Source organism: Sceloporus occidentalis, unplaced genomic scaffold (assembly GCF_023333645.1).
Source record: "Sceloporus occidentalis isolate IW3139 unplaced genomic scaffold, rSceOcc1.0.p SCAF_12, whole genome shotgun sequence".
In the NCBI taxonomy this organism is placed as follows: domain Eukaryota; kingdom Metazoa; phylum Chordata; class Lepidosauria; order Squamata; family Phrynosomatidae; genus Sceloporus; species Sceloporus occidentalis.
In genome coordinates this window covers 15,050,776-15,075,863 of record NW_028316992.1, presented here as the reverse complement: position 1 = coordinate 15,075,863, position 25,088 = coordinate 15,050,776, and the positions used below count along the sequence as shown (strand labels likewise).

At 40.8% G+C, this 25,088-nt stretch overlaps 1 protein-coding gene across 3 annotated transcripts in view; it reads right to left on the bottom strand.

Moving 5' to 3' along the window:
* PIKFYVE (phosphoinositide kinase, FYVE-type zinc finger containing) overlaps positions 1-25,088 on the bottom strand; it is a 111,225-nt gene that overhangs the window by 85,467 nt on the left and 670 nt on the right. For all 3 annotated transcript variants that reach the window (XM_089478074.1, XM_089478072.1, XM_089478073.1), the window contains exons 2-5: positions 14,137-14,318; positions 10,598-10,786; positions 2,172-2,287; positions 686-857 (exon numbers count right to left, since the gene is read on the bottom strand). In XM_089478074.1, the coding sequence (XP_089334200.1) occupies positions 686-857; positions 2,172-2,287; positions 10,598-10,786; positions 14,137-14,308 (649 nt within the window). In that variant the 5' untranslated portion in view covers positions 14,309-14,318. The remainder of the gene's footprint in view (positions 1-685; positions 858-2,171; positions 2,288-10,597; positions 10,787-14,136; positions 14,319-25,088) is intronic.

Sequence of the window (25,088 nt, the reverse complement as noted above, 5' to 3'; positions counted from 1 at the left end):
ATATAGCTTGGAAGAGATTTAAAAACATTTGAAGAACAACCTATAGGCCATTCTAAATATAAATATTTCTTTTCGTAATGTACAGTGGCCAGAACCTGAGGTCGCCTACCATGTCCCACACTGGAAAATGTGGGATATCACACAACCTTTTTCAGACTTTTCCCCTTAAATAAAACAAGTGTCTCTACGAAAGTTTCCATCAGCAGCAAAGATCCAGATTTTAGGACACTTAGTAGTGAGGTCTCAATGCATATGAAGATGTCCTGATGGGACAGACTACCACAAATTATTTCTCACCTTCAAGGACAGAGAATGGGAGCCTACTCCTCTCATGACTTTTCCCAGCCCCCTTGTTTCATCTTATGGATACACCAATGCTAACCTGTGGCAAAAAGCCCCAACTTCTTGCAAAGGTAGGCAAAAAAAGCATACAAGCAGAAGTACAAACATGTCAATAACCGTATGTTTTAGTGAAGCATTCTAAGAATTTCTATAGAATTCTATGGAAAATTTCTATCAAAAATCTATTTTTCATGCAGCTATGAGGGAAAAGGATGAAGTAACCAAGTCTCAATATGGAAAGGTTCAGTACTAGATTGTGCTCAAAGCTGCCTACTTCAAGCAAAGCAAATTTTTGCTCCTCCTTTCCTTGGCAGGTTGGATCTTTAAACACAGCATACTTTACCTGTGTAACCCATGAATTTTCCAGGGATTTCCTGGTTACAGCATCGACTGCAGAAGATCTGTCCACATAACCGGCAGTGATGCCTGCGTCTAAAGGTGGTGAATTTCTCACTACAGTCGTAGCACTCCTTACACTGACTGTCTGGCATCCAGTACTGCTTCAGGTCACTGTCCTATGAAAGAAGTAAAGTACACTACAGTCATAACACAAAACAGATTTTCACAGGATATTTTTATCTCCAAAGCTAAACAGTAGCATGAGATGTAACAAAGCTATAATTAGATTACATTTGCTCAGTCACAGGTGCAATTGGATTCCCCAGAGCATTGCCTTCTTGATCCAATTGCCCAGCAGAACAGTTTTAGAGCGCAAAGTAAAAGTTTAGTCCAGCAGAAAACAACCCATCCATTCAAAAGATTTTGATTTATAGCATAAGCAAAAGACTCCTTCCTCAACTCTACTGAAGCTCCATCCCCACACATACGAACATATTTTCGGCCATACAGAGACACAATTTACCTATTTACCTACGATCAACAGGAGAGTAGGATATTCCTCCATCAATTGTTATCCCTTTACTATAAAAGTCACTAAAAGGTTAATTACAAGGTAAAAAGAATGATGTTTATGTCATTAAGTTCTCATTGTTAGGTTATTATATAGTAGTAACTGAGTAAAGAAGCTAATTACAACTACTACTCATTTGTACCTACTTACTTCAAACTCTGTCAGAAATTTTAATGTTTGATGTAATCCAACAAAAAGCAAAAAAAAAGAGATCAGTTGTGCTTGAGAGTCTTTCTTTTATATCAAGGGAGGCACTACAGAGTCAGTCTATTTGGAAAGGGAAAGAGGTCAACCTCATCAGACTGGAAAGCCTTGAAAAATTATTTTGTGATTAGTGACACTTCCTAGGTGACTGTTTACATTAGGAAATAAATTTTAAAAATTAATGGGAATTATTCTTGCTCTCAGCCTCTGAAAGTTCAGAAAAGGGGCTGAGGAACTAGCAGCCCTCCCTCCCTCATCCAATTTTGTTAACTACAAATCCCATCACCCTTTCCCTGCCTGACTAAAGAGGTGAGGCATGATGTAAGCAGCAGCTCATCAAGATTTACTATATCAAAGGCCCCATACAGACTGCCAAAATAAAGCTGCTTCAGGTCACTTTGGAGGTATGCTGTTTAAATGATGCATGAGTCCTAAGAGCCCAGAAGCTATGTCAAAATCATGCTCCAATCCTTAGTACTGCATCATGGCTTTGGCACGGCTTGCAGACTCTTAGAACGCATGCATCTTTTAAACAGCATACCTTCAAAGTGACCCAAAGCAGCTTTATTTTGGCAGTCTGTATGGGGCCAAAGTTTCCCCATTGCTGTTATAAGCAGTACTCTTTAGCTCTTGGGGAAATGGCCCTTCACAGAATCAAAGATGATATGCATTTTAAGACAGCTCAATTGTTTGAAAAGACACGCACAAGAAATACCTGGCTTTTTCCTTCCATGATTTCCTTGAGGCGTTTTAAGACTGTACTGAGGCTCCTAAGTTGAACAGCCGTCCGAGGATCATGCCCACCAAGAGCAGGTTCTTTTCTTCTATTCTCTGAAGTCAAAATGCACTAGTCACCATTTGAAAGATATATTTTCTTTTTGTGTCATTAATGAAAAACTATTCGGAACATATCACATACAACTTTAGTTCCTTTTTTAAAAAAAGATGCCAAAGGAAATGTTTAGTACAGTACTTCAAATCCTACTAAGATTGATTCCCATGCAAAAATACACAATGGTGAAGGAATTCAAAGCCAAACACCTGTACATGAATTACTAGAACTACATATTCACACTGAAGTACTTTAACCTTAAACAAAAATGTAAGACAGTGGAAAAGAGAATTGAGTGGAAAGAGAATTCTTAATATTTATCAACGTTCAAGTCAGAAAATTCAAGATCCGAATATATCCTGGCTACTAGCACCAAGTCTTTAAAAATCTCTGGTGACCAATGGGATAGGACACAGGCTAAATTATCTTTAGGTAAGGGCCAGGAAAGTCAGCAAATGTGGTGTGGCCATACAAAAGTACGTAGAAAGCTGCTTTTCCTTTTGTCTCTTGAGCTACAATGAAGCACATAATTGTAAAATGTCTATTGATTCCAGTAGATAAGCAAGGATTCTGACTCCCAATTGTTTAGCAACAACAACAAAATGGCATACATCCCCACCCTAAATTATAATGCCGAAAAGGAGGAAAGCTTGTAGCATCCAGGAATGAATTTCTGTGCAGAAATACTGTGAGGGCTACTCAAATTGCTGCACACAGAATTTATTTTTTAACTTTTAAATCTATATCTGTTCCACCAGTCTCTGGTTGATGGATCCTGATGTTCTCATAAGCAGGTAGGTAGGTAGGTAATTAAGTAAATAAAGATTGGCTCACTGGAATCCTGAAGTCTGTTCACCCCTGCTTTAAAAAATAGTACAACCAACAACAGAGAGAGAAGGAAGAAGGGAAGGAAGGAAGGAGAAAGAGGTCCATCAGGATGGATACAAATTAGAGAAATTTCACAGCTACCAAATCCCCACGGTGGCCATAAAGCTCACTTAAGGTGCTACCAGTAGCAGATCATGTAAGACATGCTTAAAGTTTAGAATGTATAAAACCTTTGGGCAAAGTGACAGGAAGAACTGATCAAACCATAGCTTACCAAAAAACAAACCTTAGAAAGTAGTGATGGGAAGAACCCAGATATTTGGAAATCTATCCTAGAGTAAGAATATAGACACACATATCTAACCAAAGTCGCCTGAGAAAAAAAATTGTTATTCACAAGATTCACCCTCAGCATAAAGGTTCTATGAAAGTTATCAGTATTTCACAAATGGATAAATCATTAGAAGATGAAAACATTAACTTGCTTTAAGTCATTCCAGTTGATTCCAGAGCCAGTTGTCCCATTTCTGCAGCTATTGAACTTACAGTGGATTCACACACAACAAAGTTCACATTACAATGAAATTTGCAGATTCAGTAAGCAATGCAGTAGCATTACATAACAATCTACTGTATTAAACCAAGCAAACTCACAATAAACATAACAATACTAAAAAAAGACCACAATTCGTGAACAATAAAGAAACATTAGCTCTGTGAGCAGAAAAGAAGTTTGTACGTCTTATGAAATTGCTCGTCTGAGCTTTCCAAGCTAATGCTGTGGAAAGAGGTCCTCAAAGTTTCTCAAACTCACTCTCCTTCTAGCATCCTTTTTCAAAGGGATTCTTGTCTACACAATTTTTTAAAAGTGAGTCGCATTTCTTACCAACTGCATCACTCTCCATTGGCTGCACATTTTATTCCGCTCCCTCTTGTAGAAGAGAAACAAACATGGCCCTTGTGTATGTACTGTTTTGCACAGCACTGATGTCAGCAGAAATGCTGGCAGCCTGGACAAGAGGCAGGCGAGCTAACAGTCAGATTCCCAGCTTGGCAGGGATGAGAAACAAGGGTTGCCTTTGTAAGCCTGGGCCTCTGTGCCACACTCTGTTGCTAATAGTCATTTTCCAATTGGGTTATACTGACTGGCCACATGATTCTTTTCAGAAGCAAAAAGGGAGAGGAATAATGAAAACAAGATATCTTTACTGGGTTTTTAAATCCTTAAACTTTGCCATGCCACTCTTTCTAACCTAAGGTTTTGGGAGCTTTGAAAGCTTGCAACATGTATTTTGTGCATTTTGGTTGGCCAATAAAGGTATCACTGTTTGGTGGATTTTTGATTGGATAAACTTTTGGGGTTATTTTAAACAGTTCTGTGGTTCCTGCTGTATTGACATTACTAAATCATCCTCATCATCCTCATCATCCTCATCATCCTCATCATCATCATAATATAAGTGATTTATTTATTATTTATTATTATAGCCCGCCCAATCACTAGGAATCCAGGCGGGTTAATAATGGAATTTGGGACGGCTTCAGATAACAATTCCTTATAAATAACCAAGTCCATTTATTTATTTTATTTCAGGTATTTTTGTGCCACCTTTCACTCATATTTCCAAGGTAGTTTACAACTAGAAGAAGACTAAACAAAGATCAACTAACAGCTGGATAAAAGTGCAAGAATAAACTTCTATCTTGAATAAAGAAAATTGAGAAAATAAAGAGGTTTTGCCAGGTGCTGAAATGACAATAAGGTAGGTGACAGGCAAACGTCTTTGAGGACAGCATCTCATAATTGAGATGATACCATCAAGACCAACATGCCGCACCACTGACAGCGTGGTTCCTTCAGGAGGTTCTCACTGAAGAGCTAAATATATGGGTAGCTGTATGTTGAGACAGGTATGCCAGGTATGCATGTGTATGTTCCAACAACCACCAGTGTGTATTAGGCTGTATGCATGCACACATGACAAAGCATGCTGTTTAAATGAATTGTTATTTCAAACAAGCAACACTGAAGCCCGTAACCTTTTTAAGGAACACAAACTCAACACACCAGCTTTTCCTCATACTTCAAACATTTACCACTGTCCTCTACATCCTTTATTTCTATCCTTCATAGACACAGCAGTCCAAATTTGGGGGGGAAAGGCAGAATATAAATAAATAAATCATCTTCATCATCCAAAATGGGAACTTGAATGTGTTGGAACATCTACAAATGAGACTGATATACAGTCATCCCTTGTTATCTGCACAGACTTGCTGCTGCAATAGGCCTTACTGTGGCACAATAACATAATCAGAAACAGTCTTTAAATGTTATCATTTCTTCTAAGTAAAATCAGTTGGCTACCTTTGAACATTAATTGTAAAGAATCACTATCTTACACCTTTTTACATCTCAGAGACCAGAAGGAGGCATGGAACAAAAACATTTCTGTGGCCTGTTACAGACTGCCAAAATAAAGCTGCTTCGGGTCTCTTTGGAGGTATGCTATTTAAATGATGCATGGGTCTTAAGAGTCCAGAGGTCGCGCCAAAGCCACACTCCGTTCCTAAGCACTGGAGTGCAGCTTTGGTGCAGCTTCCGGATTCTTAGGACCCATGTATCATTTAAATGGCATACCTCCAAAGAGACCCGAAGCAGTTTTATTTTGGCAGTCTGTAACAGGCCTGTGTTTCCAATGCTTCCCAACCCACACAAAGTAGGGACAATCTAAGCATCTGTAGCTGCTGTTTCCCATTCTGACCCCCATTCACAGAACTGCAAACTGATAGCAATCCTGTTCATTCTTCAAATAATAAGTTTGCAATTGGACTGTACACCCAGCTCACCAGTGTGGAGACATCGAGCAGCAAAAAGAACAACCGGCTTACCAGATTGCACAAAAACAACTATTTCTCATTATGAACCCACATAGCATGAAAGAATGTGCACTGGGCCCAGAATCAACAGTGCAGAGGCAGTAAGTCCCATGACTTATGTAACCTTTCCTGAATCAGTTAAAATCAATATATGCATGAGGGAGCTTGTCCTCCTGTGCCTCTACCCCACCCTAATACAGAAACTTCAATGTTAAAGCTACAGGAGTTTTAATGCTAAAGGTCAGATCTCACCTGGCCAAAAACCCCACTGTATGATAGCTCTGAAAACATTTCACTCTATTATCCTAGTTCTAAAAATGTGGGTTTTTTAAAGGAATCCAACCAGGCAGTTTTAAAGTTAGAATTAAGGTTTAACTCTCACTGAAAGCATATGTCTCTAATGCACACATATGCATTTACTATCAAAGCAGGGCCACAAGGCCCATAAAAGAAAAACAGAGTGGGGAGGACACACCAACTACTTACGGTTATCATATTGAGCATTTTCAGCATTTTCAAACAACAAATTCTATAAAAGTGGTTTTTGTCTCTTTGTTATCTCATCACACAAAAACAGCAGGATGGATTTGCAGCAAATTTGGAGGGTATGTTTAGCCAATGTGGCATAGTGGTTTGAGCACTGGACTAACTGTCTGGAGACCAAGGTTCAATTCCCAGCTCGGCCATGAAACCCACTGGGTGACCCTGGGCAAGGCACAACCTCTCAGCCTCAGGGGACAGCAATGGTAAACCTCCTCTGAACAATTCTTTCCGAGAAAGCCCTGTGATAGGGTCGGCATAAGTCAGAAATGATTTGAAGGCTAACAGCAACAACATATCTTAATATATAAGCTATAGAGGTTCCCAACCTGTGCTCCAAAGAGCCCATGCACTTCCCAGGTGCTCCGCCACTGCTCCAGAAAAATGAAAGAAATAAAAATTGAATGAAATAAAGAATAAGAATATATTCTTATACATACTCCTAAATACCATTAACTTATAAGACATAGGGTAGGCCTCTTAGGAGCTCCGCCATAGAAATAAGGGCTCCCCGAGTCAAAAGGGTTGGGAATTCCTGGGCTATACAATGTATACAAAATTCACTTGAGGACTCCTGAGGGGTGCACCAGTTATTTCTTCATGAACAACCATTGTCAAGAAAAGTAATATCCTTTGGATCCTCTGAGTATAAAAAGCCAGAGCAAAAACTCATATAAAAATTTGATCATATAAATCAATGATCAAGGGTGGGCAAGTCACTCGCCATGGGCTGTTTCTGTAGCCTCTAGAACAGTGGTTCTCAACCTTCTAAATGCTGTGACCCTTTAATGCAGTTCCATGTTGCGGTGACCCCCAACCATAAAATTGCAGTGTCTCGGCTCCTAAGACCATCGGAAATATGTGTTTTCCAATGGTCTTAGGCAACTCCTATGAAAGGCCCAAAGGGGCCACGACCCACAGGTTGAGAACTGGTGCTCTAGAGCCCCCAGGCCTCAATTTGGGCTTTTAAAAAAAATCAAAAAAATATTTTTACTCCAAAATACCTTCTTGGGACATTTTCAGCACACTTGAAAACTCTCTGCCCCCCAGGTCAAAAAACTTTCTTGTTGTTGTTGTGTGCCTTTAGGTCATTTCTAAGGCAACTCTAAGAGGTTTTCTTGACAGCATTTGTTCAGATAGGGGTTGCTTTGCCTTCCTCTGAGACTGAGAGATTATGACTTACCCAACATCACCCAGTGGGTTTCCAGTGCTGAGCGGGGATTCAAACCCTGGTCCTGAGTCCTAGTCCAACATTCAAAGCACTGCACCACAGTGGCTCAATTTTTAAATAAAAATCTACCTGCAAATGCCCCCTAGGGAGTATTGCAGCCATTTCCACCCCATCTTCAGCCTTCCTGGTCAATTTAGGCCCAGAAGAAACATTTTTGGAAGTGACTTCCACTCACTTTCTATTGTTAAAAAAAAATTCTCCTGGGTCTAAAATGGGCCAGAAAAGGACAAAAACATGGTGAAAATGCCCACCCTGGTCCCTAGAAGATGTCTGGCAGCATTTGGACGCAATTTATTTTTGCAGGAGCAGCTGTGGTGGGGCAGGTAAAGCCTTCAAGATCTCCCCTACTTTTCCACAATTGCTTGCTCCAATATAAATCAACTCTTAAAGAAAGGGAATGGCCTCTTCCTTCTCATTATAAGGACTGGGAGAGTAAGGAAGGCTTTTTATGATTCCTTACACCTTACTATCTGTTTAAGACTAGGGACTGGATGTAATCATGAAGCTTGCTTGCCTTGTGCTGCTTGGTGTTAGCATTTGCACATCTCACTTCTTAAAAAGTAAGCTGTACCCTTTACGTTAAGTGTCAATAGTGCTTCTTACACTTCAAGTAGAATCATAGAATCGTAGAGATGGAAGAGACCACAAGGACCATCCAGTCCAACCCCATTCTGCCATGCAGGAAATCTCAAACAAAGCATCCCTGATAGTTGGCCATCCAGCCTCTGCTTAAAGACCTCTAAGGAAGGAGACTCCACTACACTCCGAGGGAGTTTGTTGCACTGTCGAACAGCCCTTACTGTCAGGAAGTTCCTCCTAATGTTGAGGTGGAATCTCTTTTCCTGCAGTTTGCATCCATTGTTCCACATTCTATTCTCTGGAGCAGCAGAAAACAAGCTTGCTCCCTCCTCAATATGACATCCCTTCAAATATTTAAACATGGCTATCATATCACCTCTTAACCTTCTCTTCTCCAGGCTAAACCCAACTCCCTAATTCCTTTACTTAGAAACCTAGAGCCCGTACAGACAGGCCAAAATAAAGCTGCTTTGAATCACTTTGGAAGTATGCTGTTTAAATGATGCATGCGTCCTAAGAGGCCAGAAGCCACGCCAAAGCCACGTTCCAGTCCTAAGGACCGGAGAGCAGCTTTGGCGCAGCTTCTGGTCTGTTAAGATGTGTGTGTCATTTAAACAGCATACCTCCAAAGTGACCCAAAGCAGCTTTAATTTGACCTGTCTGTATGGGCCCATACTCTTTTTTTTCTATTTTGGAAATTCACTCCAGGACTATGCTCATGAAACGAACTCCTTCACTGAATTCATCTGTGCTGGAAGCTTATCCACATAGAGAATGGAAGCCAATGTTTCTAAGTTACAGGAATGCCCTCCAATGGTGGCTATTTGTCATTACAGAACCATTCACGGTGATCCCCCCCCCCCAATGTATGTCTGAGACTGATCACAGGATACACGGAAAAGCTGACAGTGTTAGCATGACAGCTTTCTCGTGCAAAGGTCAATAAAAATGATTGCCCAGCTTTTCTTGGACTAGATTTAGGAAGCTCTCTATGCCTGATTTAGCCAGGAAAGCAAATATATAAATAAAGACCAATAAATAGATATGATAGAAAATCAAACCTGAACTCTCACTAGAAGCCAAAATGACAAAACTGAGCTTCATTGTTTTAGATATCTCGTGAGGCAACACAGACTCATTAGAAAAGAGGATAATGCTTGTCAAAATCAAAGGTAGTAGGAAAAGAGGATAATCCAATTACAGGTGGATTGACCCAATCAAAGAAGTCATGATTGTTGGACTTTAATAGGTCAGTGTCCTGGTATGAGGCCATGTAACGGCAGCAGAATCTTGCACATTCAAAATGTATTCAATTACAACTGAAGTAGCAGCAGAGATCTAGGTAAGGAGCAAAAACATTGCATGCTGGTCAAGTCATTTAGGTAGCCTCTGTAACCTGTTGTGGCCTTAAGAGTCAAAATGCAGGCTCTCCCTTCAGATGATAAAGTTTATCAGGGTTTGTTTGTTTTCTGCAATGAGGTTTTTGTCACTCCTTAAGCTTCTCTTCAGACCCCTCTCCAAAAGCCACCACCACCCTTGGAAAAAAAATTGGCAGCCCTCTAAACTATAAATTGACACACTTGGAGGCCTCCAGGGCCAGTTGTTTTCCTAAAAACAGCTCTCAAGCCAGCCAAAAGTGGGAAAGCACTCCCAGAAGTGAACATGTGAATATTTGAAGTAACTTCCAGTGCTGATTTTAGCTGAAAGTAGCTGAAGTGGCATTGTACAGACTGCTGCTGGGGTGAAAATTGGCACCTGCAGTAACTGCTCACCCATTTTAGACCACAGCTTTATGTTCTTTGTGTGTACATATAGTGGGAAATGTGCAAATACAGGGCCAGTTTGTGCTCTAAACTAAGAAAATAGTAGGACTTCAATTTTCCATAATTACGACCCACCACCTCTTCATATGCTCTTATATTAATATGGCATTCCCACCTCTGGCTTTTGCTATATCCATTTCTGTAAAATAGAATTCTAAGTTTGATATATTGTTTGAAAATTCAGATTCAATGACAAAATTAAACATGAGGAAACATGCCAGATTTCCTATTTACTTAGAAGTATGCCAAGTAATAAAAGCCCCTTGATTTTTTTCATATTGTCAAATATAGGATGGTGGTTATACAATGCAAGCATAGAATTCCAGGCCTTGCTGAAAGTATCTCTTGACCTACATGTTAGCAGAAAGTTTGATGCCATCTAACATGGAGAATAAGGAGATTACCACTTTTCAAACTAAATCTCTTACCTAAGGATGCAGAAGATCTTCTCTGTAACTCTCCAGAAGGCTGAGACTTTTTGTAAGCAACAGGTGATGACCTTAGGGACTGTGACCCCAAACTATGTTGTGGACTTGACCAATTTGCATTCAGTGCTTGCTGATCACCCTGTCCAGCTTCTGCTCTCTCCACCACAGATGACGCAAGTCGACCATCATCTAGAAAAAGTGAACATTAATCTGACTCAAGTTCACCAGTGTTTTCTATTAATTTCTGATAAATCATTTCACCTTGCACTTGGAAAGGGAGTTCGCTTACAAGAGAAGCCAGTATGCCTCCCTCACCCTTTTGTCAGCAGGCTTTCAGAACTTTTAGACTTTAAAGGAAGGGTTTCAGGAGGTTCTGTATCCTTTGATGAACTACTTAAATGGCTTTTTATCCTTTTCAGTTATAGGTTTTGAAATGCCTCAATATTGCAATCCATTTATTTCTGTTTCAACCTTGCCTTTTGTTTTCAACACTAGGCTGTCTTGAGTCAATTTTGGAGAAAAGTCAAGTTACAAGTAAAGATTGATGATGATGATGATGATGATGATGATGATGATGATGATGGATGCAAACAGATTCCCTCCTGCTGCTTGTACTTTATCTTGGGATAAAGCAACATAAACAACACCACAGCAACAGAAATGCAGAGAAAATACACAGAAGTGAGCTAGAGGGTGCCACTAGTTCTTCTTGACCTCCATAAGGACATCCCAGCTGTGCCAACATGTACCTTGACTAAACAGAACTCTAACGCCTTCATGAACCTCACATTGTTAGGGAGATCGAATCGTGACCTAAATCAGCATGTTTCACATCAAAGCTGTTACTGAACAAAACTTTAGATGCAGTTTCTAGCAACTGCAGTTTATAAATGACAGAACAATTTTTGTAGGGCTGTAACCACTTTTTAAACATATATGTATCTGTATGCATACTATATGCATCTGAGGAAGTAGAATGAAGTCTACAAAAGCTCATTCTGCCAACTTCTTTATTTCAGTTGTCTCAAGACTGCTACAAGATCTCTCTGCATACTGATTCTACAGACTTCCACCTTTTAAACAATACAAGTAGAAATGTTAAGGTGATGTTTTAATATGACATTGGTTGCACAATGATAGCAGTTAATCCACTGGCAACTGAGTCTTACAAGATGATCTACTGCATCTTCAGGACTGCCCACCAACCTATTATAGGGGTCACAATGCAATCTTCTGTTTGCTCTGAAACAAGTCTTGCTGAGTTCAATGAGGCTTACTTCCACTTACGTGTACAGCAGGGTCAGCAACTGTGGGAGGCTAAGGACATTAGAAACCCACAAGACCTTGGGGGGGGCACAACTCTGACACAAACCCCAACTACACACCCTGCCAAAAAAAATTAAAATAAACCCAAAAGCAAATTTTGCTCCCAAATGACCTCTAGGTAATTACATTTCCCCATGTTTTTAGATCTCTTTGGTCCATCTCAGGCCCAAGAATGGCCTTTTTGGCAACAGGCACTTCCTCTTTAAAAAAAAAAAAGTGGCCCAAGGGGGTCAAAACCTAGTGGCAAAGCCCCCTAAGAGGCCATGGGCCACATGCAGCCTACAGGCCATACTTTGTTCACCCCAGTATACATGATTACAGATACACAAACACACATACACATAAAAGATATGTGGTTAATTTAAAGACACTTTCCAGTACTATACCTATATACTGCCACGGCAGCGGTTACAAAAACCCACTCTAACAGGTATATTCTCCAGCGCAGGATGGGGAATCTTTGGCACTCCAGATGTTCTGGGCCTCATCTCCCACAATCCCTTAACACTGTCCTACACTAGTTGATGGCTCTTCAAGTCCCAGAAAGAGGACCAAATGTTCCCCAGTTCTACTCTATAATTAGCGTTCCCACATTATGTCATAGCAAAAAGATCTAAGGGAAACTCTTTGACAGCCCAATCTTCTGCATGTTTGCTCAGGAGTAAGTCTTAACTAATTCAACAGGCTTCCTTCCAGATAACCTATATTAGGCTTTTAATCGCACAAATGGGACTCAGGTTAGTAACCAACATCCTTAACTAGAAAGACTAGAAAGGATGAGATTACAATGAAAAAATCTTCAGGGTTCTAACATTGTCTCACCACAGAACTAGTATATTACACTACTGCACCAAAAACAAACACCTTTACCAAGCAGCCTGGTTGACACCCTTCAGCAGTCTAATATTATTCTACACAGTCTACAGCTACACAGCCTACAACTCAGGGATCAGCAGTACTACAACCTACCCGTTCTGCAGTGGGACATACGTTCTTTGCCTTGGAACTTCTGAATGCTAACTTCCCTCCCAAGTATCTTGAAAACAAAGCATCAACACCACCAAAGCTTTCAAACAGCAGACTATGAGCTGTTAATTACCTGGCATGTGGGGAAAATAAATACAATCACTTCCATGATCTCCTTCAGTCCAGGTTCATATTCCTGTAGGCCTGTAGTTCCCAAACTTTGGTTCTGCAGGTAACTTTGGACTTCATCTCCCAGACACCCCTGCCAGCTTGTCCAATGGTCAGGATTTCTGGAAGTTGAAGTCCAAAATACCTGGAGGACCAAAGTTTGGGAACCACTGCTATAAGCATTTCATTGTTCAGTCTAATCAACTAGTTCTCTCCAGTGAGCGCAATGCAGAGATCTATGGTCCAAAACACATCGCAGAAATAATCTAGTTTGAGACAGCTTTAACTGCCCCCAGTGCTAGGGAATCCTGGGAATTATAGTTTATTGTGGCACCAGAGCTCTCTGACAGAGAAGGCTAAATGTCTCACAAAACAACAATTCCCAGAATTCCCTAGCATTAAACCAGGGCAATTAAAACAGTCTCAAACTGGATTATTTCTGCAGTGTATTTTGGACCTATGTCAACTGCTCACTGTCACTGTTTGAAGCCAAAGAAAGCCCAGGGCTCCTTAGTTATATTTTGGTCTTCTCAAGTCCCCTTCCGAAAGGGTTAAAGCATGCTAGAAAGCCCTGACACTACATTTTCTCTTTTGGTCAGCATGAACAACAGCTCTACAAGACTTGTACAAATGCAACCATGGCTACATGTGCCATGGCTCAATACTAAACCATAATTTACTGGTCCATCCATCCCACCCACCCACCCATCTGACTCTCCCACAAGTAGGAGATTAGAAACTTTAATTCTTTTTCAACTAACCTCTATTTTTCATTATGTTTGAGCCAGGAACTGCAGTTAGTGCTAACAGTGGCTTACTGAAACATGCCAGGACTATAAGGCATGATTTGAATCTGCCTTATTTCAGTAAACTATAATTAACATTAACCACAGTTAGTCCAGATTCCAGTCTAATGAGACACTGAAAGTGGGGTGCAAGTTTCTAATTTTCTGCTTACAGCTGATGGGTAGAATTGACAGGTTTATTGGTTTAAGGAGATTGTCTTCATTTCTGACACAAGAGAAATAATACTATATAATAATAACAACAAAACAACATGAGGGACATTTAATACTGACCTCTACTGAAACGAAAGAGATTTACAAAAGAACTATAGGCTGATTTAAATGGAGGTTCATCCTGATCAGGAGTCAATGGCTTGAAGTGTGTAAGGTGAGAGGGACTGCCAGGAGAGTAAGGAAGATCACTCATAGAGTCCAGTGTCGGAGATGCCTTGTCATCTGTGGCCATTTCATGGATCCTAAAAAAAAGAATGTGCACATATAATTTGTTCTATTGTCCAAATAAAAACAGTTACCACCATCTAGATTTTAGAAATTCCTGCAAACCAATTTAATAAAAGCCCAGAAACATTATTAGACCTTTACCAATCTGAAGTATCTATAACATGAATCCAAACAATGTCTTCTGTATTTTCATTAAAAGACGCCAGGTACAGACATAGTGTAATATGGGACAGCAAAAGAGACATTACCACACTATGAAAACGAATGGATAAGGATCAGAGCTGGCCATAAAGCAGAGAGATGCAACCACCTCAGGCACATTTTGACTGTCATGAACAGACAGCAATTCTTTAGGTATTTAATTTGTCATTATTGTATTTTTACTGCCAGGGAGGGAGAGAGTTGTGTTTGTGGGATTTTCTGCATCAGGGGCTTTCTTTAGGTACTTTGCACTTTGTCATGATGGGGGTGAGAATGATTAAAAGCCTTAAAATTGTAACACAATTTAAAAACATGCCAAAAAGGAGCACCCACCCATTTAAATGACAGCTAACAAGATCAGTGGGAAATATTCTGAATAAAATTCCACTTGAACAAAAAGATCATTCACCAGCTTTGATTCATCAGTCCTGACTGAGTCCATAGTTCTGCAAAATGGACAAAATTATAATGCCCAAATCAGTACAGAAAAGAAAGGGAGCTATGGGCCGGGCGTATTGGCCTGAAACACGTTCTTGAACATCCTTAGAAGGACTATGATCTCACAGCCTAAGGCCATATTGTAAATTTAATAGCCAGGTAGATCTTTCAGTCTGCATTTTTCACATCCAAACTTAGATCTTGTCTTTAATAGGTATTTACTGGACAATCACATTTCATGTAGAGTAAATTCAACCATGAATCTTCCCAAGAAATATATAGAAATACATGAAACTGTTCAGAGATCTCACATGGTCCTTGACTATGTTCCACCTTTGGCCCCTTTAATTAGAAAGCTGTTTGGAACATAAGGGAGTACTTTGTTTATGGCCATCTAGTACACAGCGACCCCAAAAAGTGAAGGATTTACTATTAAGCAGCTACAACTGCTGCTTGCTAATGTATAATTTTCACGAGAGATTATAATCTTACAACATAGGTAGACAAAGCAAAATCATACACCCCTTAGAAGTGGTGTTATTTCTTACTATTTTTCAATATTGACTAATGTTCTTTATCATCCCAGGTCTCTTAAATTATTTAGGCTGGTTTTTAACTCTATCACTTCTATGTTTCTGCTGTTTTAAAACTCGATCCGGGGGTGCATGGGTCGGTGGGTGGGTGTAGGTATGTACTGTTCATTGTAATACCATAGTAAGTCACCCTGGGAGTGGCAAATTGAATTTCCCAATAAATTAAAATTACAGTAGCCCCTCCATTTTCACAAGGGATCCATTCCGGACACCCGCACATGAAAACGGAAAATTGCCAGTATTCAAACCCCATTGGCTTGAATGGCAGCACACACTCCATTTTGTCCCCCTTCACTTGCCACCCACAAGCGGGCGAGGGACATGGATTCGAAGTACATGAAAACGGAGATGATGGTACATATACGCCTGTACAACAGACCCACTTCCATGTTTTAGCTCCCATCCGCTGCACCCAATAAGACCAGTGGTAAAGAAATATGGGAGTTGTAGTCCGTAGCATCTGGAAGGCCAGTGACTAAACTCAATGGAAGTCGACACTACAATAGTCAGAAGTGAATTTAGAAACAGAACTTCATGGAGTAAAGAGCCACAGACAGTTACTGGGGAAAAGAACATCATGACCTCAAAGCAAAGAGGAAGTATATGAAAGCTGGCTGATCCAGGAAGGTCAGCCTTCCTTGGAGCAATGAGGAAATGGAGTCTTTCAGCCAAGCTGAGCAGTTGAATGAAGTACAAAACTATTCTGGCAAGCCCATCTTGAAATCATAGTGACAGGGTCAGATGAAATATGATGGCTGGAGCCTATTTATTGAAACTCAGGGTACCTGCATCCCAGGGTTGGTCAAATATTTGAAAAAAAGTAGCACTGCAATGGTGCAATTTATATCACTGAATGTTTTAATAATTTTTGCTTGCAGCGCTACTTGCTGGATGTTTTCCTCACCAGACACCAGCTGAAAAGAAAAATGCTGAGGGGAGGGATGAATGTGGGGACCAAAGCTGCTGCCACACTGCACAAATAATGCAGTTTCATGGTTCAATGCTGTAGAGTTCTGGAATCTGTAGTTTGATGTGACATTAGAGCTCTCTGACAGAGAAGGCTAAATATCCCACAAAATCCAGGATTTCATTGCACTGAATCATGGCAGTTAAAGTGGTATGAAACTGCTTTATCTATGCAGTGTTGCAGCAGCCTAAAACTGCAGATGAGATGATCCAGCTCTTCTTAACCAACACTTTTGGTGCAAAAATACTCCCTCTCTTTGGCTTTACAAGCAGTATTTATAGAGTTTATACTCTATAACTGAAAAAGTTCTCAGAACAGTTTACACATGAATAAAAACAAGGGAGGCAGCAACACCCCCAGACACTTTCTGTCTTACAATTTAAAAAACACACACACACACAAGAAACAAAATAACAAAGGGATTGGTATGAGAAGAGAAAAACAAAAGAATTCAGGCACAAACTCATAATGTTACCAGCTTCATAGAATGGTCAGACATAACGCAACTGGAACAGTCAGTGTTAGTCATCTTATGACCAACATCTCAGCCAAAAATGGCTAATCTGTCAGCTGGACCAATGAAGTGGCCCTGTTTCCCCATTGCTCCCTTTTGCAGACCCTGCTAGCATGAATTGATAAATGATAGCTAGGGAGACGAAAAGTCCGATGGAGCACTCCAAGATGGTTAATAGCTCCATGGGAAGACATGCCCCAACTATAGTTCTCTTGAAGAAGTATGTTTGCATTTATCCATTTCTTTCTTGTTGCGGTGGCTTTCAAATCATTTCCAATTTATGGTGACCCTGAGGTGATCCTAGCATGGAGTTTTCTTGGCAAGATTTGTTCAGGGAGAGGGTTTGCCATTGCCATCCTCTGAGGCTGAGAGTATGTGACTTGCCCAAGGGAACCCAGTGGGTTTCATGGCCAAACTGGGAATCAAATCCTGGTTTCCAGAGTCGCAGTCCAACACTCAAACCGCTACGCCATTCTAGTTTTTCATTTTTCAGCAAAGTACGAATACTGCAGAATGACACTGCCTTCGTCCCTTTATAACATATTGTACCGTTTACCTTGTGAACTGACACCATTGTGCTAAATATCTCTCAACACCAGTTGCTGCTGGCAGGAGTAGAAAAGCAGGTATCTTAAAGATTTCAGGACATGTGAAGGTTGTGCTACAAAACCATTTAACATGGGTCTGGCCATCTTTAGCTGCCACCCCATTTTTTAATATTATTAAGAGTGTGATTCCACAGTGCTAGGTATCACTCTCATTCATTCACAGTCCACAATCACTTTTAAAGCTCTTGCAAACAAGTACACAAAGGTTAATAAGCCATGCCATCAGTCCAGTTTCAATTACATCAACAGCTTGAAAGGAGCGGAAAAAACCCTTCCTTAAATATATCCTTCCTTATTTCCTAGAAGCAATTCTGACTCACCATAGATGAGTATGTCAGTGGCTGTTTCGAATCCTAGGCTAAGAAGGAAAAGGAAGGCATAGGCTGACAATGGACTATAAATTAACCCCATGAAACAAGTTTTGCTGCCCAAAGTCTATACTCAACTCCAAAACAGCAGACATTCTAAAAATATGTCTTTGCTTCTGTCTCCAGGAAATAACAAAATAGACACAGCTCTCCATTACTGCCATGGCTCTGGCAGCACATGACACTCACAAGCCAACAGAAAGGCCTCTGAAAAGCTTTTGATTATCAGTTAATATTATTATTATTATTATTATTATTATTATTATATTTTTTTCCAGTCCCTTCTTTCCCATCTAAGTAATCTGTACAGATTTCTCCCAGCAACCAAGACAAAGCGACACTAAGCCATTAATCAGAATCAGTAATCCACTACACAAACAAAACAAAATGCAGGTTTATTACATTAAGCAATGACTAAATGCAATGTTGCCCAGACTAAAAGACTAATGAGAACCATCTGTTCCCATACCTTTTTGTTAATGTTAAAAGGGAAAATAATCCATTTCAATGGAGATTCATCCCACACTTCAATACGGACACTTAGGCTGCATCCACACTGCAGTAATAAGCCAGTTCGATATTAATTTATGATTACTACCATGGCTCAATGCTATGAAATTCTGGGAATCGTCATTTTGTGAGACATTTGGCCCCATTCATACTGGCTTAAAAGACATGGAGGGAACTGGGATGATCCGGATGCCCCTCCCCCGAATCGCTCCGTTAGCAAGTGCCCACTACAAATTTGAAATCGAATGCATTTTGACAGAAATCGAATGCATTCTGTCTGCCGGCGAGGTGGCCGCTGTCAATCAAGCGATTGTCATGGTGACGTTTTGCAGGGCATCGGAAAGTGTCCTCCCCCTCCTCCCTTTTTTTAAAGAGCCAGGCACAGGGTTAATTTTTTTATAAACCTGTGGGCATTTGGGTCAGATCTGCCCCGTTCCAGGCAAAGGATGGAATTGTCATGCATTTTTTTATGCTTTTAAAAGCAACATTTGTAGCTTTCCCTTTGCTCCAAAAAATTGTTTAAAAATGTAACACTGATTGTAAGTGAGGTCTTTTGCAACATTGTAGCTTCCCCCTCTGCTGAACTGACGCCTTTCCTCCTGCTTACACTTTGCCATTGCCTTCCACTGAGGCTGAGAGAGAGTGACCTCATGGAATCAATTGGGAATAAATGGGAAATGCAGCGCATTAATAATAATAATAATAATAATAATAATCCAGGAGCAAGAGGAAATAGCAAGCACACAGACATGTCACCCCCCCAAAAATGCGCATAAATGCTTCTGCTGCATCCATTTCCCTACATCCCCCAGCCTTGGCAATCCTCCTCTTCCTCTTCCTCCTTCCTCCTCCTCCATCACTTTCTCCATCTCCCCCCCCACCCCCAGCCCTATGCAGCCCAGGCTCCCCTTTTGCCACCTGTCACCCTTAGCATCCACCCTTTGGGCTCTTTCCTCCTCTCTCTCCCCTCCGATGAGGGGCAGGAATGCTCTAACCCATGGAATCATGGGGATTTATTGGGAATTTATTGGGAATAAAGGGGAAATGCAGTGCAGGCATTCTGACTGTAGCATCCGCATATAACAGTAATAATAACAATAACAACAACAACAACAACAACAATAATAATAATAATAAATAATCCAGGAGCAAGAGGAAATAAAGCACAAGCAAGCACACAGACATGTCACCCCCCAAAAAATGCGCATAAATGGTCAAAAATGCGCATAAATGGTCAAAAGAGGCTGCTTGAAAAGGGGGGGTGTTGCTTTGATTGGGGGTTGGACTGGATGTCCCTTGGGGATCCCTTCCAGCCTTGGGATCATGAGGGAGAAGAGCAATGGGGAGGCTGCGGGAGCGGGAAGTAGACCACCCCCCCTTTTCCCTCTGACACACACACACACACACACACAGAGGAATCTCTCTCCCTGCTTCAGCTGCTGGAGGTCTGCTGCTGCCTGGCCAGCGACCCTCCTCCTCCTCCTCCCGCCATCCCCTGGCTGCCAGGCTGGCTCTCAGGGGAGCCCCTCTCTGGGTGCCAGGCTCCAGGCTGGAAGCGGCTGCCTCCGTGGGCATACAATGTGCCCTCCTGGGGTTGGCCAAGTCCCCCAGCAAGAGAGGCGGCCTTGAATGGCCCCGGAGGGAGCAGGGGCCAGCAGGAGAGCAGGAGGAGGAGGAAGAGGAGGAGGAGGAGGAGGAGGAGGAGGAGAGCATCCCCTTCCTCCCGGCGCCAGGAGCCCTGCCTGCTCTTGCCCAGCAGCAGCCCTTCTTCTCAGGGCTCTTTCCTCCTCCCCCTCCCCTCCGATGAGGGGAGGAAATGCCTTGCCCTTTGCCCACCCTCTGACCTAAATCCCTCCCTCAATTTGCCTCGATCGTGATCGAGGCAAAGTTCTCATTCCCAGGACCCGGGGTTTTTAAAAAGAAACGGCATTTGCGCCGATTTCAAAAGACCCGCGCTAGGGGCCATTTAACACGGAACGGGTGTGCAAGCTCCTGATTCGCTTGTGTGAGATTCGGGGTGAGTAGGAACTTCACGTGATTGAATCGGTTTCAGAACCGATGTTTTTTGTAATGTGAATGGGCCCTTAGCCTTCTCTGTCAGAGAGCTCTTATGCTACAACAAACTACACTTCCCAGGATTCCATAGAATGGAGCCATGACAGTTAAAGTGGTGTCAAACTGCATTATCCCTGCAGTGCAGATAAAGCCACAGTGCCTTTAAAAAGAGGCTCCATCAGCACTAAGGGCACAAATGCAAAAAGTGCAGAACTGCCCACTTTCAGCTCCTTGCTTGTCACAGCAAGGAGCTCATCTCCTCTTGTTCCTTCATGTAAGTGAGAAAAGGTTCAAAACCACTTCTACAGTTTGTTGGTAGAATTTAAGGTTGTAAAATGTCATTTCCTTTGTTCTCATATGCAAGAATGAATAATTTCCAAAAGTATTCTTCCCGCTGGAATCAAAAACGCTTCCGGTCCCAAGCATTTAGGATAAGAGGGACGCAATCTGTACCCATATACAGTATAAGACTTTTTAAAGATTGGTTTCTCTTGATTAGGGAAGCCATGTAGTGTAGGCCTTATCAATGCTGAAAGTAACAATTAGAATTAAGATAGTTTTGTCAGTGGTGAATGTACTGCAAGCAACATTGCTTCAAGGCTTAAATCAATTAAATGTCTTAATATTATCCTTACAGGGTCTGAAAAAATGTGTGAGCAGAGAAGAAAGGAAGATTCCATTTTTGTATTTTATTTGGAGACCAGGTTCTTTAAGAACACTCTCTTTAAGAACAGCTTGGGATGTTATACTGTTTTAATGTGTTTTCGATAATTTTTTTAATCTTTTAAAACTGTATTTGATATTTTAACATGAAATTTGTTTAAATTTGTAGTTATTTAATATTGTTTTAATGCACTGTTTTTGTATGTTTTAATTGTACTGTTTTTAATATTTTAAGCTGCTCTAAGTCCCAGTTTTGGGAGAAGGGCAGGATATAAATAAATATAATAGTAATGTAACACTAAACACAAGGAATTAATTAACAGAGACATTTATAGAAATACTCGCTCAATATGCCTGCTGGAATTTCAGCAGACGTATAAAACTTTAATCCAAGTAATCAAAAGGTACAGTTATACCTAAAAATTGTAACAGTGTTATGATAGATCAAATAATTTAGCATTTAAGAGTGAGTTCTGAATGTACTGGAACAAAAGGTTAAAAGAAGGATTTCATTTTAGGGTTGTTTTCTTCCCTGAAGTATACTAAAATGTTTCCTTGCTGTAGCTAAGATACTGACTGTGGATATATCCCATAAAATGGACATATCCCAAAGTGAGGAACCCCACTGCTTCTAGCAACCTAGGTCTGGGTCATAAAGAAAGTGAAGAATGGCTCCATTTAAGACGATTACTGAAACCAGCCTCTTATTCTATTAAGCCACCTGCCCACCTTTGTGTGAATGAGAGGAAAGCCGCTTTAAAAGAAAACTTTATCAGTACAATCAATGAACTGAGGCTGTCAAAATATTCAGGAGAATTTAGGGCTGTTGCTACTTTTTCTAAAAGTTTTGTTTCAAGTAAGAAGCTAGCTGCAGACCGCTAAACTGATATATTAAAATACTCACTTGAAAGAAAAATACAGTAGGCCCTTGGTATCCGCTGGGGTTTAGTTCCAGGACCCATCCACCCCCATGGATACCAAAATCCATGGATATTCAAGTCCCATTAAATTCAATGGCATAATAAAATGGTGTCCTTTATATAAAATGGCAAAATCAATTATATTTCCATAGATGGTTGAATCTGTATTCATTTACATCCCATGCAACCATACGTCATCCTTTTGCCCTACTTGTGATAACACAGTCAAGTTTACAGAGTTAATGTGGTATATATACAGCAGTGCTTCTCAAGCTATTTGATATGGAGGATCAGGAGCTATTTTTTATGGTGCCAAGGACCATTTCCTGTATTGTTATGTATTGTGTATCTGTATTATGCTATTATTTCTTAGATTGCACACCATAGGCAGGTTTACTTTATCTATTTTATTGTTTGTATGTACAGTGCTGTATAAATCTACAGCGCTATATAAATAAAGCATAATAATTTTATTATTTTATCTTTTATTGTTCACCGCTGTGATCCTTGGAATTGTGGTTTATAAATAAATTTTAATAATAATAATAATAATAATAATAATAATAATAATAATAATAATAATGTACCAAGCAACTGTAGTGCACTGGACTGAGCTCTGGACTAGGACTCTGGGAGAGTTTTAATGCCCATTTAGCCATGGAAATCCACTGGATGACCTTGAGAGTGTCTTACTCTCTGAGGTTTTGAAGATGGCAATGGTAAATCTCCTATGAATACATCCTACCAAGCAAGCCAATAATAGCGTCACCCTAAGTTGGACCTGAAATGAAGGCACATAAGGACAACAGCAATGGACCAGTACTGTATTTGTGCCCATTGACTGCAACTATTTCTTGAAACTGAAACTTGCCAGGGATCATGAGCCAATGGATCAGAGACCACCAGTCCTTGGATCATCACTTTGAGTAGCCCTGAGAGCTGCATCCATGTCCTCGCTGAAGCGCTAAATAATTGCCTCTCAGCATCTCTTCTATGAGTGAGCTACTGCTAGAAAGCAAAAATAATCATTTATGAAGCCCTTTCAAGTGGACAGGGTGCGATGACCGGATACATAAGAAGGAACTGCTCCTGTACTTCGGAAAGCTGTGTTCACTTAAATACAGCTCGCAAAGGGGTCTTGTAGCACTTTTGGGAATAACCATGTGAAAGACATTCTGGCATCAGCTTTCATAGACTAGGGTCCAAACACACTACAACATTGATTTTGCCATTTTATATAAGGGGCACCATTTTACTAGGCCATTGTATTTAATGGGACTTGAGCATCCACAGATTTTGGTACCCTGGAACCAACAGATACCAAGGGCCCACTGTACAGTTAGTTACACAACAAGAGTTCCCTTACTTTTGTTGTTGTGTGCCTTCAAGTCATTTCTGATTTAAGGTGACCCTAAGGTGAACTTGTCACAGGGTTTTCTCGGCAAGACTGGATGAAGGTGAGAGAGTGTGACTTGCCCAAAGCCAAGCTGTGGGTTTCCATGCTCAGTAACCCTCAGCTAGCCAACTTCTGAAGAAACCGGTGCACCTCTCCTGCCTTGCATTTGGTCAGTCGGCCTGACGCAAAAAAGATGTTGTGGTCCCCATCCTTCCTTCCTGGCCATTCCCATTTTAGGAACAGGGTTGAGCATTGGACTGGAGACAGGGGTTCAAATCCTCTCTCAGCCATGGAAACCCAATGGGTGAACTCAGGCAGGTCACATTCTCTCAGCCTCAGAAGCAATACCTAACCCCCTCTGAACAAAACCTTGCCAAGAAAACCCAGTGATAAGTTCACCTTAGGGTCGCCACAAGCCAGAAATGACTTGAAGGCACACAACAACAAAGCTAAGGGAACTCTGTTGTGTAACTAGCTGTACAGTGGGCCCTTGGTTTTTGCTGGGGTCTGGTTCCAGGTTACCTACCAAAAGTCCCATTAAATACAATGGCCTAGTTGAGAGGCTTCTAATAATAATAATAAATATTATTATTATTATTATTTCCCGATAGGGAATCAAGGCGGATTACAACAGGTATTAAAACATCAAACAGTTAAAATTACAATCTTGATTAAAAAGAAATAGCATATCCCGACCCGACCCCCAGTCATAAAAACCCAAAATGAAAACCAATTAAAAAGAGATTAAACAATACAAGTGTTAAAAAGGGGGGACATTCCTGTTAAAGGTTGGGGGAAATAGAAAATGAGATCCAGATTCAGTTTCAGTTTTGGAGGGGGAGTTGTGTTTTTCACTGCGGAAGGAAGAGGATGTAATAATTTTCTCTTATAAACTTTGGAAATATGAGAAATATAAATAAAGTTAACTAATTAAGTGAATATAAGCTACCTAGGAAGTGTGTTAATAGAAAATAACGAAGAGAAACTCCAAGAATTTGTTTTGTTTGGTATCCATTGGGAGAGGCGGGAAACATAAATATTATTGTAATGTTTATTGTCGTGTAGTGTTTTTTCAATGGTTTTGTATGTACGTAGTAGGTGTTTTAGTATATGTTTTATAGCAATAAATGTATAAAAAATAAAAGACAACAATAAATACAATGGCCTAGTAAAATGGTGTCCCTTATACAGAATGGAAATGACTTGAAGGAGGCACACAACAACAACAGGGGCATCTCTTCCTTCCAGGGCCACACACACACACATTCACACACAAGAGACAGATAGAAGGGAGGTAGCAAGCCCAGTCCTGGAGTCCCAAATCCAGACCACACCCAGAGATGGAGCCAACAAGGAAACAAACAGGAGACTCACACATTCACACACACACAACCACACACACCTGTTTGGTCAAGGTTTCCCAACCCTTTCTTTTCTTGCCTTTTTCAGGACAGCAGACCTAGGGCCATGAGTTCAAATCCCACCACCTTCCATTCTAACCCCATTCTGCCATGCAGGAACTCACAATCAAAGCACCCCTCCTTCTTGTTG